At 37.2% G+C, this 15,573-nt stretch overlaps 1 protein-coding gene across 3 annotated transcripts in view; it reads left to right on the forward strand.

The window, feature by feature from the left end:
* Positions 1–15,573, forward strand: part of LOC150080898 (uncharacterized) — a 162,981-nt gene that overhangs the window by 126,531 nt on the left and 20,877 nt on the right. For all 3 annotated transcript variants that reach the window (XM_090381101.1, XM_090381103.1, XM_090381102.1), the window contains one exon: positions 2,340–2,405. In XM_090381101.1, the coding sequence (XP_090237227.1) occupies positions 2,340–2,405 (66 nt within the window). The remainder of the gene's footprint in view (positions 1–2,339; positions 2,406–15,573) is intronic.

The raw sequence follows: 15,573 nt of genomic DNA on the forward strand, positions 1-15,573 counted from the left end.
AAGGGGTATGTAGGTAGAAAAAGGTTAAGCACCACTGATCTAAACCTTGGTTTTCCAGTGAATGTTCTAAGGCTGTTCAAGAGAAGAATGTTGCATATCGTAATTGGCTTTATCCAAATCACCATGTTCATTTTCTTCCTACACCAAAGTTTACAACTATTGTAAAGTAGTTATTAAGCAGTCCAAACAATATTTTGAACAGGCTAAGAGTATAAAACTTGCTTATTGTCGGCGCCTCCATAGCCAGGTGGGCAGGAGCAGCAGTGTGTAGTACACGCTTCTTGATTAGACTGGGGTTTGAGCCCGTGACCACCAAATACGGAGGAGCGGAAAGGTCAGGGAATGACCACCGCATATCCCTGGAGCAATATGGCCTTAGTTGCTAATGCTCTAAAAATCAAATAACAAACAACAAGCTTATTGTCCAAATGGTACTTGAGCGTTCTGGGCTCTTGAAAGGCTACAACTTCTGCTCATCTCTGTTCTCACCTCTGTCAAAGACACTTTCAATCCAAGGCTAAACAGCAGTCTAAATAATGAGAGTGTCTTCCTCCTCCACCAAAGTAGACAAAGTACTATTCCTTTGGTTGGGGTCATGGGGTAGAAGGGGAGGGAGGGAGGGAAGGACTTTCTTTGAAAAGGACCAAATTCTGTTACTGGAGTAATATTATCCCTATCTCCCGATTCAACTGATGAAATCAAGAAAAAGCATTGTAGGTGGGGACTAGCAAAAGTGGCTCTTTCACCAGGACAATACACCAATTCACTCATCAACTGCCATAGTGCAATGTGGATGAGTGAATGTCAACTGTGGGCTCCACTAACTTCAGTTCACATTCATATATGAACTGAACTCTTATTTATATGATCTTTTGCCTTTCCCAACCTGTTTCCTACCTTAAAAAAAAAATTGGTGTTCATTTTATCACTAATGATGAAGTTATGGTCCATGAATTTGACTGACCCTGGCAAAACATTCTATTCAGCAGCAGTGATAAAAGCAGTTTCAGCACCACTGAGCCAAGCACCTTTTGGAGTTAAGGAGAACATGTTGAGAATTAACCCCCAACTTATTCTTTGGGTAAATCCCTTTGTGGTTAAGCTTGTGAGATACTTCTTGTGTCATACCATGTTTGAAGTCACTTTGGTTGTGCTAGTGTGTCCTGTTCTTGTGCTAACCATATGTCAATTCTTATATTGTACGGAATGGGGAACCTGAACTAGCACAAAGGGAAACCCTGTTCCTACCTAAAATTGACTAACTATACCCTGATTGAAGAGGCCTTTAAGAATTCCTCCAGTCTTTTACAGGATTTGTACCCATACCTCTCTGAATAAGTGACAAGTTGGAAACACACTGTACTGCCACAGAGGATTTAAAATTATGATGTCATGAATAAAATCCTGTTGTTGTTGTAAATAAGTTGCTAATTATTTTGCATGTCCTTGTACTAGTGAAAGGATATGAATGTTAGAAACATTAGGGATATGTAACTTTTAGAGCTGGGAATGGGAAGAATATGCAAGCATTAATACACTCCTACATGCACTTTATAACTGATATTACCAGTTCATGTTTCTACATTGCAATTGAATTATAATAATGCCAGAACCTTGGGCTACTCCAGAGGTTCCCAAACTTTCTCAGTTCACAGTGCCCTTAGTATCCCAGTAATTTTTTCACGGCACCCCTAGGCCAAAAGAATAACCAACACAGTGGTTTTTTTTGACCTTTTAATATATACCTATATAATAATTTTATTCTTTACATAGAGGTACTAAATAAAGATCAGTTATAGATCACCACAAAATTAAAAAGATACGGTACAATGGATACCATATACCTTTTTATAATGAAATAAATATACAAATTTAAAAAAAATAATAATAATAAAAACTTTAAGTAACTTAAACCCAAATTACATGGTACCCTGGTTGAAAACCACTGGGCTACTCTATAAAGTGTCCTTACCAAAGTCAGTCAAAAATCTTTTTTCCCATTAATTTAGATTTATTTGATTTGCATGTTTTATGCATATCTAGAAATTTGAAATCTTTTCACATCTAGATTTACTTTTAACCATAAGTATTACTTTTATGTGATTGATTAAGGTAGCACAGGAAGTAATTTATGTTTTTGCTTTGCCTTTGCTAATAGTTATATTTCTTCAGAACACTTTTCTTTTCTTTCTTTTTTTTTTTTTTTTTTTTTTTTTTTTGATTACTGGTTAACCAGTAATTAAATAATAGATATTACAACTTATCATTAAGCCAATATATAGTTTTGATTTTGTTATAGGATGATATTTGAAATTCCTAATTATTGTCTACCTATGCAGATTGAGGTGGCCAAATCAATATCCTGACTTGCAGAAGAAATTTAATGATATTACAGAGGAAAAAATGTAAGTTTAATTAACCATAGTATTTTTTGTTTGTACTGTCATCATTTATAGAATCTCTTGTCATGATATGTAGTGTTAAGAAATAAACATGAGCAATGTCTTATAAACTTCGTTTTTATGTTAGATCTAAGCAGTGCTTTAGCATTCAAGACCACCAGTGAAAGCACATTTCTGTACACAGTTGAATGATTTCTGACATGTTAGAAGTGCGCATGCACCGAATGGGAATAGGAAAATATATTTAAGAAATTTGGAAGTAAAATTTGAAATTAAAAGTTGAGTAAATTGAAATTTAAACCCACAATCATTAACCAGAGGGCGATTGCTTGCTCTTCATGTATTCAGTTTGCATAGTTGAAACTCCCAGTACCTTTAAAAAAATAAGTGTTTTCTTTGATTCTCTACTGAAAATTCCAGGAATCTCCATTAGTTACTGCAAACAGGAAAAATGCAGAATCAATTGTAAAATGTTTATTCCTAAAAATATTTCTTGCCTAAATGCTAAGAGTACAAAGAAGTTGGTTTATGCATGAGTACTACATATGGGAAACAGTAACCACAGAGCAATGTATCAACTCTGCGGTACTACACTGACAGTGGTGGAGAATGAAAAGGACCTGGGGGTAATTGTGCAGGCAGATATGAAGTTCTCTGAGCAGTGCAGACAAGCTGCAAGAGTAGCTCATGGTGTCTTGTCAATGATATACAGGAATTTTTCTAGCAGGGATAAGGAGGTGATTATTCCCTTGTATAAGGCAATGGTTAGGCCACATCTTGAGTACTGTATACAGGTCTGGAGGCCTCATTTCAAGAAGGATGTAGAGCTGCTGGAACGGGTACAGAGAAGGGCAACAACATTAGTGAATTGAACAAAGGGTTGCTCTTACGAAGAAAGGCTTAAGTTTTGCAAATTACAGAGTCTGGAGACTAGGCACCGGCGAGGTGATCTGATAGAGGTGTATAAGGCTTTGAATGGTTTGAGCATGCTCAATGCCAGTGGGATTCTTCATCTTGCTCAGAATAATCACCTCAGAGGGCATAAATTCAAATTGAGGAAGGACGAATGTCGGATAGATGTGCGGAAATTTGCCTTTGGCCAGCGGGTGGTTGCTTGGTGGAACCGACTTCCATCACTTGTTGTTGAAGTTGATAGCCTAAACAAATTTAAGGCTCAACTGGACAGGTATTTCGAACGAACGGAGGGGTGAAATAGGAATGGTGTGTTTTTTTTTTTTTTTTTTGGCTGATGCTGAATAAGCTTGCTTTTTTGCATCATATGCCTCTACTAATGCTAATGCTAATACTGCACATACATCATTTCTACTACCCAGGTAGTATGAATGCATCATTTAATTATATCTCATATTGTGAATACCTTCACAATGTGTGGCTGAGGTATTAAGTGCTCTGAATAAGTAATGCTTCACCAGTCGAGAAGGCTAATTTTACTTATTCTGGTATCAGCCAAGAAAAAATAACATTAGTCTTCTGGCACCTCCGTAACCAGGTGGGCAGGAGCAGCAGTGCGTAGCACACGCTTCTTGATTAGACCAGGGTTCGAGCCCGTGACCATCAAATACAGAGGATGCGGAAAGGTCAGGGAATGACCACCACATATCCCCAGTGCAATATGGCCTTAGTTGCTAATGCTCCTAAAAACCAAATAACATAACATGACATAACATTAGTCTTCTCCACTGGTGAAGCGTTACTTATTCAAAGCAGTGCAGTACCTTGGCCACTTGTGAAGATATTCACAATATGAGATATAATTAAATGATGTATTCATATTACCTAGGTAGTATGTGCATTGTGCATTGGCTTACTTCATTTGCTGTGGCATTCCCTGTTCTTTTCTGAATATGCAGGTGGACATTTTGGCAGATCCCAGGAAGGAAAGGACAAGAATCTGGGATGCTTTGGTAAAAGTCTGGCAAGAGCGTTGGAGTGTTTGTGATAAAGGGCATATTACACAAAAAAGTTTTCCCAGATTTAAGAAATGCAGCCTCGATAAAATTCAAATGGTTTGCCCCAAACTTACAAGCTGTGTTCTTATTAACTGGTCATGGTTCGATTAATGCAAAGTTGCATGATTTAGGAATTAATGAAAGATCTAGTTGCCATTGTGGCAGAAGAGAATCATGGGAACATATGTACAACTGTGAGGAGTACTGTGATCTACGAATTGAATTGGTATCTCGGGTTAGTAATCTCAATGGCAGAAGGCTGCGAGTCAATTCTAGTTAATAAACAGGAGAACTTCTTGGCTTTCCAAGCCTTTGCAACTGCAATATTTCTTAGGTGGAAGACTCTTCTGCATTGGATTTGTAATGCGGTATGGTGTATGCTGAATTACTTAGAATTCTGTGAAATCGTGGAGGCTTGAGTCTGCTATATCCACTGCAACTCCAGCTCCTTGTGCTGGCATTTTTGTTCTCGGCAGCTCCTTGTGCTGGAATTTCTGCTCTCGGCAGCTCCTGGCGCTGGTATTTCTCTTCTCAGCAGCTCCTAGCGCTGCTGGCTTTCCAACAGACTGTGAACAGATGCAGATCTTTCCAATGAAGTTCGGACTTTGTCTGAAATTTAATTATGTGCATACATAGTGTGCATAGTGTGCATAGTGTTAGGGTCAGGCGCCACCTGTGATTTCTCACATCTGCGCCATATGTACGCTGTGAAGAAATACAGAACTACTGTGAATGCCAGAAAAGTGTTGTCTGTTGTATATGACATATTGCGTTAGGTTCTGTTGGGTGTCCTGGCATTTGGCCGCAGGGCCCCTGGTGGGACCTCACGTTGCCCGCACACACCGCTAGGAGGTAGCCAGGCTGCCCATTATTCTCTGGCTGGTCTCCGCCAGGGTCGCCTGAGCGTCCTGTACAAAGATCAAGTTAAAAAAAAAGAAAGAAAGAAAAAAAAAAGAGAAGAAGAGAAGGCCTGGGGAACAAGAGGAAGAGGGATCTGAATGTGAGGAACAAGCTAAAGTGGACAGATAGAGAAGGCAGTCCACCCGAGTAAGGAGAAATAGGGTATAGGTAGAGGGATCAAAAGTCACAGGGACAGGCGCCACTGTGCGAGTGCCAAAGGCCAAGCACTCTCTGGGAGTCAGCTTTTCAAGGAGTGCCAACCATGATGATGCCAGCATAGTATTTTAAATCTTCAGTCTTACTCTTTTATCAGTTGGGAAAATGCTATCCGACCCCAGTTTGTGATTGCACTTGAACGTCGTTGTTCTGAGCAGCTCTAAGTTCAGCATTTGCCCGTCTGATGGTAAAGACAGCTTGTGCATAACTCGTTAAGGCTTTGTATGTTGTTTCATTCTGAAGCAGGTATGTTTCATGGTTACGAGGGTTCTCCTGGACTTCAGTAAAAAATTTGAGCCTACAATCATCGTAAGCAGGGCACTCATACATGACATGCCCCCATGACTCCTCTCCGCCACAGTGGCAGAATGGATTGCTTTCAATTCCCATTGCTGTCAATTTTTGTTGAAAGGGCCCATGTCCTGTGATCAGGAATGTAACTTGCAGACCAGGTGAAAACCAGGAAGGAGACTTCGGAAAAGTCATGTCAATGGATGGGAGGAATCTTCTGGTAATTTCTCCTTTAGGCGTGGTTTCCCATGAATGCTGCCAAATTCCTTGAAGGTATGTGAAGATACGTTTTCTTTCTTGTTTCAGGTCATTGGTAAGCTGCAGTTGAAGATTTAACAACTGTGTCGGAATTCCCTTCTTTAATCAATGGTAAAGTCCCCTTTTTATCACCTCAAGATAGAGTGGCAAGCATCCAGTAATAACCTGTAGGGCAGGGGTGCTGACAGTGCGACATGCCCTGCAGATAGATAACATCATGAATCTTTGTATTGAGTCAAGTTTACGCTTGTTCTTTTCCCGGATAGCCTTTGTACACCAAACTGAGGCTCCATAACACACAATTGGGAGAAACGCCGCTTTATAGATGAGAGACAAAGCTTTATGCTTCAAACCCCAGTCCGCTCTGCTGACTCTTCTTATCATAGCCGTATACTTTAGGATTTTTGTGGATAAGTACTTCAGATGAGAGTGAAAGGTAAGACCGGTGTCAATGTAGATTCCCAGGTATTTGACTTCTGTGTGCGCCTCCGTAGCCAGGTGGGAAGGAGCAGCAGTGCGTAGCACACGCTTCTTGATTAGACCGGGGTTCGAGCCCGTCACCACCAAATACGGAGGATGCGGAAAGGTCATTCAGGGAATGACCACCGCATATCCCGGAGCAATATGGCCTTAGTTGCTAATGCTCCTAAAAAAAAAAACCAAATAACAACAAATAACGACTTCTGTGTAGAGACGTATAGGGATGTTATTTAACTTCATTGTTGGAGGCCTGCGTATTTGTAGCTTTCCTTTGAGGAGAATCGATTTTGTTTTCTCACCTATTTTCTCACCGATTTTGTTTTCTCACACACAATTATGTGCTTACAGTAAACCCCCGCTATTCGCGGTATCCATATTCGCGATCACCGATTTAATATAAAATGAAACCTAAAAAATGTGAATTTTAAAGCGCCATGAATATTTTCTGCCATAAAAAAACATGGGCGTGGCTAAAATTATCTTTCCCGATCAAAACAGCGCTCAGTGGGTGGGGGGGTGACAAAATCGCTAGTGTGGATGTTTCTCGCTAATCAATATGTGTTATGTGCTTGTTATGGAAGATTTCGTCGTTTGCTTTTAATTTATATGCTCATAAATTGAATAAATTTATCAATTTATAAATTGATATGCTTACAAAAGTGATAAATCTACCGTTTTGCAGTGTAAAACAGACTTTTTCGAGTGTGTTAACGGAAGAAAGTGACTTTATTGTGGACAAGTTCTTTTATAACCCCTACAAAAATATGACTACGAATAACAAGAGAAATGTGAAAATATCAAAGAAAGTGATGACATTAGCGAATAAAATTGAGTTATTAGATAAAATTTCTAATGGTGAAAGTGTCTCCTCAGTGGCAAAACATTATAAAATCAGAGTCAACGGTACGATCAATCAAAAAATCCGCCGTAGTCTCCGTGAAAACGCGCTAATTGCTTCAAAAATTTGCTCTGTAACTCGTGATGTTAAATTAGAAAAAATGGAAAAGGCTTTAAATCCGTGGATAGAAGACCGAACTCAAAATACAATTCCGTTAAGTTCACTCATCATTCATGAAAAGGCAAAACTCCTTTATCAACACTTTAGCGAAACTGGTGATAGCACCGGCGGGATAAGTTTTTTTGCTAGTAAAGGCGCTGGTTTGAAAGATTTGTTTGAAATTTCTAATAAATATTAGGCGAAGGTAAAGAAAGCCTGCACGAGAACGACGAGAAACGTCGGATAACTTACGCGGAAAATTAGTTTGCCGATACGGCACTCTAGCGCAGCTCACTCGGTAAACAGACGGTAGGTGTTAACGGTCTGGAGCAAAGTCGAGAACGATATACTGATTGACAGGTAGGCGTGGCAAACGACGTGCTGATTGGTGCGCGAACACAACACACGATAACATCGGTTTAGTATCACTGTAGCAGCACTAATGGTAACTTGTCCTAATCGTACATGCCCTAACATTTACTGTAACGGTGAAAAAAGATCAGGTTACCTCGACTTGAATCCCATGGGAGCTTGAACCCCTCCCGAAGTGGAGGGGGTAACCTAACCTTTTTTCTTTAGAATCAGTCATATTTAGAAATACATTCATAAGAAAATAAATTTTTTATGACCGTATTTTTATTTTCTTGTTCAATAATATGCCCTAATGGTGAAAATAGGTCAGGTTACCTCCACTTGAATCCCATGGGAGCTTGAACCTCTCCCGAAATGGAGGGGGTAACCTAACCTTTTTTCTTTAGAATCATGAGTGGACTAGCACATAAATTGTTTATTAATAAATCATTTCATTGTTTGCCACGCCTACCTGTCAATCAGTATATCGTTCTCGACTTTGCTCCAGTCCGATAACACCTACCGTCTGTTTACCGAGTGAGCAGCGCTAGAGTGCCGTATCGGCAAACTAATTTACCGCGTAAGTTATCCGACGTTTGTCGTCGTTCTCGTGCAGGCTTTCTTTACCCAAGCCAAATATTACATTTAATATTAAATTGTTTCTTATTTTCATTTCGATGCTGTATGCTTGCATTTCACCATGTACTGTCTATGTACATAGTCATATTATGAAGGTACATAATACATATATAGACAAAATTTTAGACTAGTTTTTCTTATATATTTCATACTTTGGAACGGAACCCCTTTATTACTATGGGAGCCATAACTCAGTATTCGCGTTTCGGTATTCGCGGCATTTCTCAGGAACGTAACCCCCGCGAATAGCGGAGGTTTACTGTATTTTATTTTTTATGTAATTTGATTATTTTTCAATTTGTTCATATCAATCTTTTTTGGTCATGGCAGGTTTTTTCCCTCCCTGTACTTGGGCAAATAGGAGAGGGAGTATATAAGAGTACTGCTAAATTATGTGTAACTGACAGCAGGGTTGCCATTGGTTGGCTGGGACCACTTTAAGTAATAAATATGCATAAACCAACTTTTTCATGTTTGTTCCTGATGTGAACAAGTGGGAGTTGCCCTTGCTAAGCCTCCTTTGGAAGGAGCTACCTCATTTGCTATATTTTTCCAGTTTTCAAAGAAAAACATGCCCTCATAACAAACCGTTTTTTGAAAAGAAGATTGTTATACATTATTTCTTCAATATATATTATAGCCACATTATAAATTTCAAAAACTGAAATAGAAAACACCACATTGTGCACCAGATAAAAAAAAAAAAGTTCACAGTATTCTCATAGAACTGTTTTTCAAAAATGATATTGCTACGATACCTTTCCTGGATGTGTATTTGATCTTTTAACATTTCAAACAAAAATTTATTGGATGCTGTATTATAAATTTCTGAAAAGTGGTTCACAAATGAATCACTTTCATTTGTGTGCAAAGAAAAAAAGGGCACACTTTTCAATGGATTGTTTTTCAAAGAAAAATGTTACTATATATTCTTTTTGTCTCTTCAGTGTGTATTGTATATAGTACCATAATTTCAAGGAAATTCATCCGTTGGCACTTGCACTGTAAATTGCAAAAAATGGTGTCAAATTAAAAACAACACACTGCACACTGGATAAAAAAAAAAAAAAAAAAAAAATTGTATTAATCATGCAGAATTTTTTGCTGAGAACAGTATTTCCACAGCACCTTTCCTAGATAAACTTTTATAAATTTTCAAAAAGTGGTGTCACATCCATTGTTACCTTGCATACCTGGGGGTAAGTTGCCCACTGTTCTCCACCCAATTCTGGATATTATATCAAAGCACTTTAACACATGGATGATGTCTGTCATTAGACAGCTTCAGAACCATTATAATCTGTGTTGGAGACTGGGAGTGCATCCTCCCACTTCATCTCATTCATCATTTTATAGATCAGATGGGGATCATATGATGATGCTGAACTGCTCCTTCCCCATGAGGTCTGCTGCACATCTAGTGTTTACTAATGGTTTAGTCTCTTTCTCTCTTTATCAGCAGAGCTATCTGTGTTGCTTTAATTATTGTAATCATAATCCTCTGAGTTTATCCCCTTACTAGGCAAAGTTAAAGTGTAATACCTTATTAGCTGGTGAGAAAAGGCTAGTCTTCCCCCCCCCCCCTCAAATATCTTAACCAAGAGCGAGCTTGCAATATTTTTATTTCAAAGATTCCTTTGGTAATCATGTCAAACCTTGGTGGAATAAAAACTTGTCTACCCTGTTTAAAAAAAACAAGTCCTGCATATAATCTTCCACAAGAATGATATTTTGCTGTCTGTCATTTGCAGATCTGTGGGTTCAATTCTTGTTGATGAATGCAGGAATTTCTAAAGTTATTTTCATATATAGCTGCAGTTATTTTATCTCAGGTGGAAGGTTTTCTCCTCTGAGTTATTATGAGTTTTTAAGCCTGTGAAAATTAGCCCATGAACGTGAACTTCTACAGACAAAATACATTTACAGTTATGAATGCATACTTGGGAGTTGTTAATAAAATTTATGTATTTTTAATATTAGACTGTATTTATGTTTCTGTATCTTGCAAATTCTTCTGACCTTATGTGGCTATCCTAGAATAAAAAAAAAATTATTTTTATTGGCTATTTTTGGGGAGGTCCAAATTCCTTCATTTCCAACAGACCCCTCCCTATGGGACTCCCTTTGTCATATAACTTTGTTTGACCTTATGTGGCTATCCTAGAATAAAAAAAAAAATTATTTTTATTGGCTATTTTTGGGGAGGTCCAAATTCCTTCATTTCCAACAGACCCCTCCCTATGGGACTCCCTTTGTCATATAACTTTGTTATATGACAAAGGCTTTGACACTCCAACTCCATCTCTTGGGGAATTTCTAACTTACTTCCATCTTAACTATTTTAAAATAACAGTCACCTTTTGATACACCTTTCATAAATATTGAACAACAATAAAAAAAATTTCAGTAGAAATTTAGTGAATGCGTATTTTTTAACAATGCTTTCAAATGTGCAACCCATTTTTTACAATCACTACACTTTACAAGATATTTCATATTTTTGTTTTCATCTACTTAGATTTCTGTTCATATTAGTTGGACTGCTTATTGGGTGCCTCCGCAGCCAGGTGGGCAGGAGTAGCAGTGCGTAGCACACGCTTCTTGATTAGACTGAGGTTCAAGCCCATGACTTCCAAATATGGAGGATGCGGAAAGGTCAGGGAATGACCACCGCATATCCCCTTAGTTGCTAATGCTCCTAAAAACCAAATAACAAACTTCTTATTTGAAAATGTCTGGAATCAGGAGTTTTCTAGACCTTGCTACAGTGTCTGGCAGTGACAGGAATGATACACAGAAATATTTGGGCTTTTCTGGTAATAATTCTCTGCTTAAAGGCACTCTTTTTAATGTAGCTAACCTATCAGACTTTTTCTTCCTAAGAACATTGAGAGCAAACTGTCTTTTCTGTTGTAGCTACCACTCTACCAGACCCTTTTGACCAAGGATGGTCCTAGCATGTAAACTCATCATAATATCCAATATGAAACTCCTATCCAAAGTATTTATTAAAGGCAAACTATTCAGATCCTGCCATTTCTGTATTTGGATAGTTTCCCTATAATAAATACTCTCTCTCTCTGTCTCTTTCTCTAAAATATAGTAATTTCATCTCTTTGCTTATGATTGTCATCAGTTTTCTATCTGATTATTCTTTAATAGTTGAATTAGAATCCTTATTTGTTGCACTTAAAATTATCAATTATTTCTCAGATTGATAATGTAGTTCAGATGTCTTACTCCATCTATTATTCTTCTTTGGTCCGACCTAGAAATTCAAAATGCTATCATGTATTATCTATTCCAGTATGTTCTAATTCCACCAACCTGACTGACTTTCACCCCATTTCCATCTGTTTGCTGTTACAGCCACTCCCAACTTATATAAGGGTTGCATTCCACGGAATTCTATATAAGTTGAATTTTATGTAAGTCAGAATTTCCCTAAATGCTTGTGTAGCACTCGCAATTATGCACACTGAATTTGATTGAAGCAAAAAAGAAATGTTCACCGAACATGTAAATAGAATTATTTATTCAATTTTTTTAATTCATGCACAGAAAAAATTACAAAGATGTGCAATTACAAAAATTTACTTTAACGTTGTGGAAACCAGAACAATGCTTGAACCTATTAAGCCACCCATTGCTTGCCATGAACTTGGCTTGGGGTTTACCATAATTATCCTTAATATCTTCATAAATACTTGTTGCTTTTGTTTGAATGGCCATTAGACTCAAGGGCACTCGCTTCTGAATCTGATTTTCCATCCATATTAATAGCTTTTCCATCTTCGATATAGCACCTTATTGCTGTTTTGTTGTGATCACTGTTGATCTTAAATGCATTGATCCTTTAGCATTTTCTTTTATAGGAACGCTGTCCTTTAAAATAGTATTGACTGTTGAAGCAGTGTGATCTAATTCCTGTGCAATAGATGAGAAACTTTGTCCTGCTTTGTACTTCTTAATCATTTTCATCTTCATTTCTAAGTCAATTCTGCTTGGTTTCCTAGCACTGCCACCAATTGCACTTTCCATTGCTCACTTTCCCTTCATCATTTTAATAATTAAATAGGAATGAAGAGACGATTCTGAAAATTTATTTAAGCTTCAATCATATTTTTATATGATTGAAGATTTCAATGAAGGGGAAACACATTTCACCATAATAATGTAAAAACCCAAGGAATTTCAGCTATCGGTATTATCGCAAATGCAATAAGATTGAGTTTACTACCAGTTTATAATAGATTGCACTAGCAAAATAGCCCAATAAAACGAAAAATGCAAATTGTTTTTATTGTTTTATGGTCTTAACCTCCAGAAATGTGCTTTAGAAAAATACCACAAAGGCATTCAAAATTGATTCTTATAACGGAACATATGATAACGATGAAAGTGTAACAAATTCATCGGCCGGACTGTGTAACTCTTCCTCTCAGCTAATAGCAGCATTTGTGAACGTGTTGGTCGCTTGTTTTATTTTTGCATCCTTTAGTTAAAAGTGATTTTTGTGTTGGGCTTATTTGACATAAAATTATATAAAACTAATACAATTTCCATTATAAAAATGACCTTTTAGAGCAGTGGTGTCCAAATTTTTCCCGTACGGGGGCTATATTCAAAGTTAAATTTGTTTTGCAGACCACACAGAGTGATTTGAGAAAAAATTGTTTGTCACATTTTCTATATCTTGTTACTTGTAAAAAGAAGTTTCTATTTTCATGTTACTGTTTTTTCTTTTCAAGCTATAGATAAAAAAATGCAAATTCCCAGCACTTTTATGTGCAACAAATCTATGTCAGTGGTTTTTGGGTTTTTTTTTTTTTTTTGTTTTTTTAGGAGCATTAGCAACTAAGGCCATATTGCTCCGGGGATATGTGGTGGTCATTCCCTGACCTTTCCACACCCTCTGTATTTGGTGGGCACGGGCTCAAACCCCGGTCTAATCAAGAAGCATGTGCTATGCACTGCTGCTCTTGCCCACCTGGCTACGGAGGCACCTTATGTCAGTGATTTATTTTTTAGATTTTATTAAAATTATAAAAACATGACTACCTTTTTTTTTTAAATACTTTACTTTTGTTTCTGTTTGAAATACTTTACTTTTGTTTCGGTTTGAAATACTTTACTTTTGTTTCTGTTTGAAATACTTCACTTTTGTTTCTGTTTGAAATACTTCACTTTTGTTTAAAAAAATTACTTTACTTTTGCTTTTAAATGTTCATTTTAGAAAATTTGCAACCTGAAAAGGATCACTGCTTTTCAGTATTAAGGTGAATAAATAAATATAATGATAAACCTAAAATTGAAATATTCGAAAATTTTATTAAGTACAATACACAATAACATTTACTGGACAAAACTTAACATTTAATGAATTGATTGAGGCTGGATATTTTTAAATAATTGTTCAAATTTTGGTTGCAAATTTGTGACAGCAATCTCAATACATATTGTGCTCCTGAACTTACTCCTGTTTTACACCACCTTTATTAATTTTCTTATTCCAAAGATGTTTTTCCGTCTGCTTGGAAATTTGCTCATATCCAGCCAGTTCCTAAAAAGGGTGACAAATCCCTCCCAACCAATTACTTCTACTCTTTCTAAAGTAATGGAGTAATCACTTAACCATCAACTCTTAAACTATCTAAATCTGTCTGATCAACGATCGCCATTGTGGATTCCATCAGTGTCAATCCACTGGTGATATTCTATGTTACCAATTTATGGACAAATTCAATGGAAAGGTTCGGTGAAACACAAGCAGTTGCTCTTGACATCTCAAAGGCTTTCGATCGTGTTTGGCATAAAGATCATCTAAACAAGCTTCCATCTTATGGTTTGCCAACTGTTCTTTGTAATTGGTTATCCAGTTTTCTCTCTGACCGCTCAAGGAGGGTGATGGTAGATGGCTCTCTGTCTTCTAACTTCACTACTAATGCTGGTGTTTCCCAAGGTTCAGTTCTTTCCATCCATTTTCCTCTTGTATATTAATGACCTTTCATTGATCGGAAATTCTATCCATAGTTTTTCTGATGATAGCACGTTGCATTCCACTTTCCAATTTGAGAAACCTTGCCCTGCTCAATCAGCTTCAACTTCTCAAATATCTGCAATCAGTTCCTTAAATGCCAATCTCCAGGTAATTCTCCAGTGGGGCAAAGACAGCTTACTTGATTTCAATCCTTCTAAAACTCAGTCCTGTCTTATATCTCACAAAAAGAATTTTTCTGCTCGTATGCTTATCTTTGGTGACACTCTGATTTTTAGGCAAGATGATATATCTCTTTTGGGGATTAGCCTGATTTCTAATCCCTCTTGACACAAGCACATTACAAATATTGCTTCTTCTGCATCTAAAAAACTTGGTTTTTCTCTTTCGCTCTTGGCATTACTTTTCTTCCAAACAGCTGTTCACTATGTACAAATCTGCCCTACCATAGAATATTGTTACCACATCTGGGGCGGTTCCCCCAAAACCTCTCTCAGGCTTCTAGATTCCATTCAGAAGAGGGCAGTTAGGTTAATCAATAACTCATCTCTAACAGAGTCTCTCCATTCTCTGTCTCATAGACATACTGTTTCTGCTGCTTGCCTTTTCTACAGATACTTCCATGGGCACTGTTATGAATTTGCTTCTATAATTTCCACCTCTCTTTCAAAACAGTCTGAACACGTGCCGCTACCAACCAACATCCATTTACTGTCCAACTTCAAACTCACAAAACCAACTTTTCATCTTCCTCGTTTATTCATTCAGCTGCCATTTTCTGGAACAACCTTCCTTCATATGTATTTCCTGAAAATTACAGTCTACAGAAGTTCAAGTTTAATGTCAACAAATATCTTCTTTTGTCTTCTCAACTTCCAACCCATGCACGGTACTATAGGTTCTAATACTGCTCGTATTTGGGGTTTTCATAAAAAAAAAAAAAAAAAAATGCTCATCTTTTATTCTGTTTGTTTTTAAATATTTAATTTGATTTTACGAGTGAAAAAAATCTGCTTGCAAACATACGTTGATCCAAACAGAGTGACAATTTTCATGGCATTTTCTTTTATT

The sequence above is a fragment of the Mastigoproctus giganteus genome, chromosome 9, assembly GCF_048544385.1.
Source record: "Mastigoproctus giganteus isolate SK-2022 chromosome 9, ASM4854438v1, whole genome shotgun sequence".
Lineage (NCBI taxonomy): Eukaryota > Metazoa > Arthropoda > Arachnida > Uropygi > Thelyphonidae > Mastigoproctus > Mastigoproctus giganteus.